We start from the raw sequence: 1348 nt of genomic DNA on the forward strand, positions 1-1348 counted from the left end.
TTCCCAACCCAGAGTTGGCAACCCTAAGAACTACAGTCCCAAAGTTGCTTCGTTAGGAACCACGGTTTCAAAACTGGTTTGGGATTGGTTTGCATGTTCGAATGTAGACAGCTCGTTGTCTCTTCTTTTTGGGTTTTCAAAATTTGGCCAAGACAGGTAATCTCCATGACTGTCTTATCCCCCCCAGCTCCGTGCCGTGTAACATTGGACCCTGCCACCAACCATCCTAACCTGGTGCTCTCCAAGGACCTCGACGCTGTACATTTGGTCGAAAACCTGGAGGAGGAAGTTCCCGACGGGCCCGAGAGGTTCAGCAAGTCTGTATGCGTGCTGGGTGCGCAGGGTTTTACGTCAGGGCGCCATTACTGGGAAGTGGGAGTGGGCAACAAAACCAGCTGGGACATTGGTGTGGCCAAGGAATCGGTCAACAGGAAGGAAGCCAAAGTGACGGTCAAGCCCAGCAATGGATTCTGGGCCATCTGGCTGCGGAATGGCAGTGAATACAAGGCGCTTGATTCTCCCTCTAAGCAGCTGGCCCTCAAGACCAAACCTCTGAAAGTGGGGGTCTACCTGGATTACGAAGGGGGACAGGTCTCTTTCTACAACGCTGACACCATGGCCCACATCTTCACCTTTTCTGATGCCTTCTCCGAGTGCCTCTACCCCATGTTCAGCCCCGGGTTCAATAAGGACGGACTAAATGCTGAACCCCTCCGCCTCCTGTCCCCATTGCCATAGCCAGGACTGTGTGTAGGATTAACTATTCCTACCGTTGCTTGAGTTCCAGCTGCGAATGACTGATTTTTTGACATAGCCATTGAAGCCAACTGGCTATGGACCTGATTGGCACCTGGAAGAGGGAGGGTGTGGAGTTCCATGTAACCTGCTCTGAGCAAGGAGTGGGCTGTGTGTATAATGAATAAGTGAACTTGATTCCACCCCTCTGAATTCTATTAGAAGTGACTCGCTGTGGTCTCAGTTTCTTGGACTCTGGAGTGTGTACCAATCTTGTTCTGGGGCCACAATTGCCTATGCTGGCTGGTGTTTTCCGATTAATCTTCCTAAACCATGAATATTTCCATGCACAGACTTCTTTGTGATAATGGTTATCTCTCTTTACGGTCTGGTGAGAGCCAAGACCTCCTACTCTATCCTCCGTCTAAATACTGATTTATATATTTTTACTGGAGAACTATATTCCAGGAACTGATTCTCCCCTAATTCCCCTCCCCCAGGTGGTCCATCAGTGAACATATTCTATTTACTTTTGCATGCAAATAACAATTCGTACAATAAAACGTGATCCACACTGACTCCGTTTTTCCAAGAACGAGACGGGGGTTCATTC

At 49.0% G+C, this 1348-nt stretch overlaps 1 protein-coding gene across 1 annotated transcript; it reads left to right on the plus strand.

Annotated features, from left to right (window-relative positions):
* Positions 1 to 187: 187 nt before the first annotated feature.
* LOC107125212 (zinc-binding protein A33-like) lies at positions 188 to 738 on the plus strand (the record flags this gene model as incomplete). Its single annotated transcript, XM_015428658.1, has 1 exon — positions 188 to 738. A coding segment is annotated over one exon (551 nt), but the record flags the coding sequence as incomplete, so codon positions are not given.
* Between the last annotated feature and the right edge of the window lie 610 nt (positions 739 to 1348).

The sequence above is a fragment of the Gekko japonicus genome, unplaced genomic scaffold, assembly GCF_001447785.1.
Source record: "Gekko japonicus isolate JY-2015 unplaced genomic scaffold, Gekko_japonicus_V1.1 scaffold26360, whole genome shotgun sequence".
Classification (NCBI taxonomy): Eukaryota; Metazoa; Chordata; class Lepidosauria; order Squamata; family Gekkonidae; genus Gekko; species Gekko japonicus.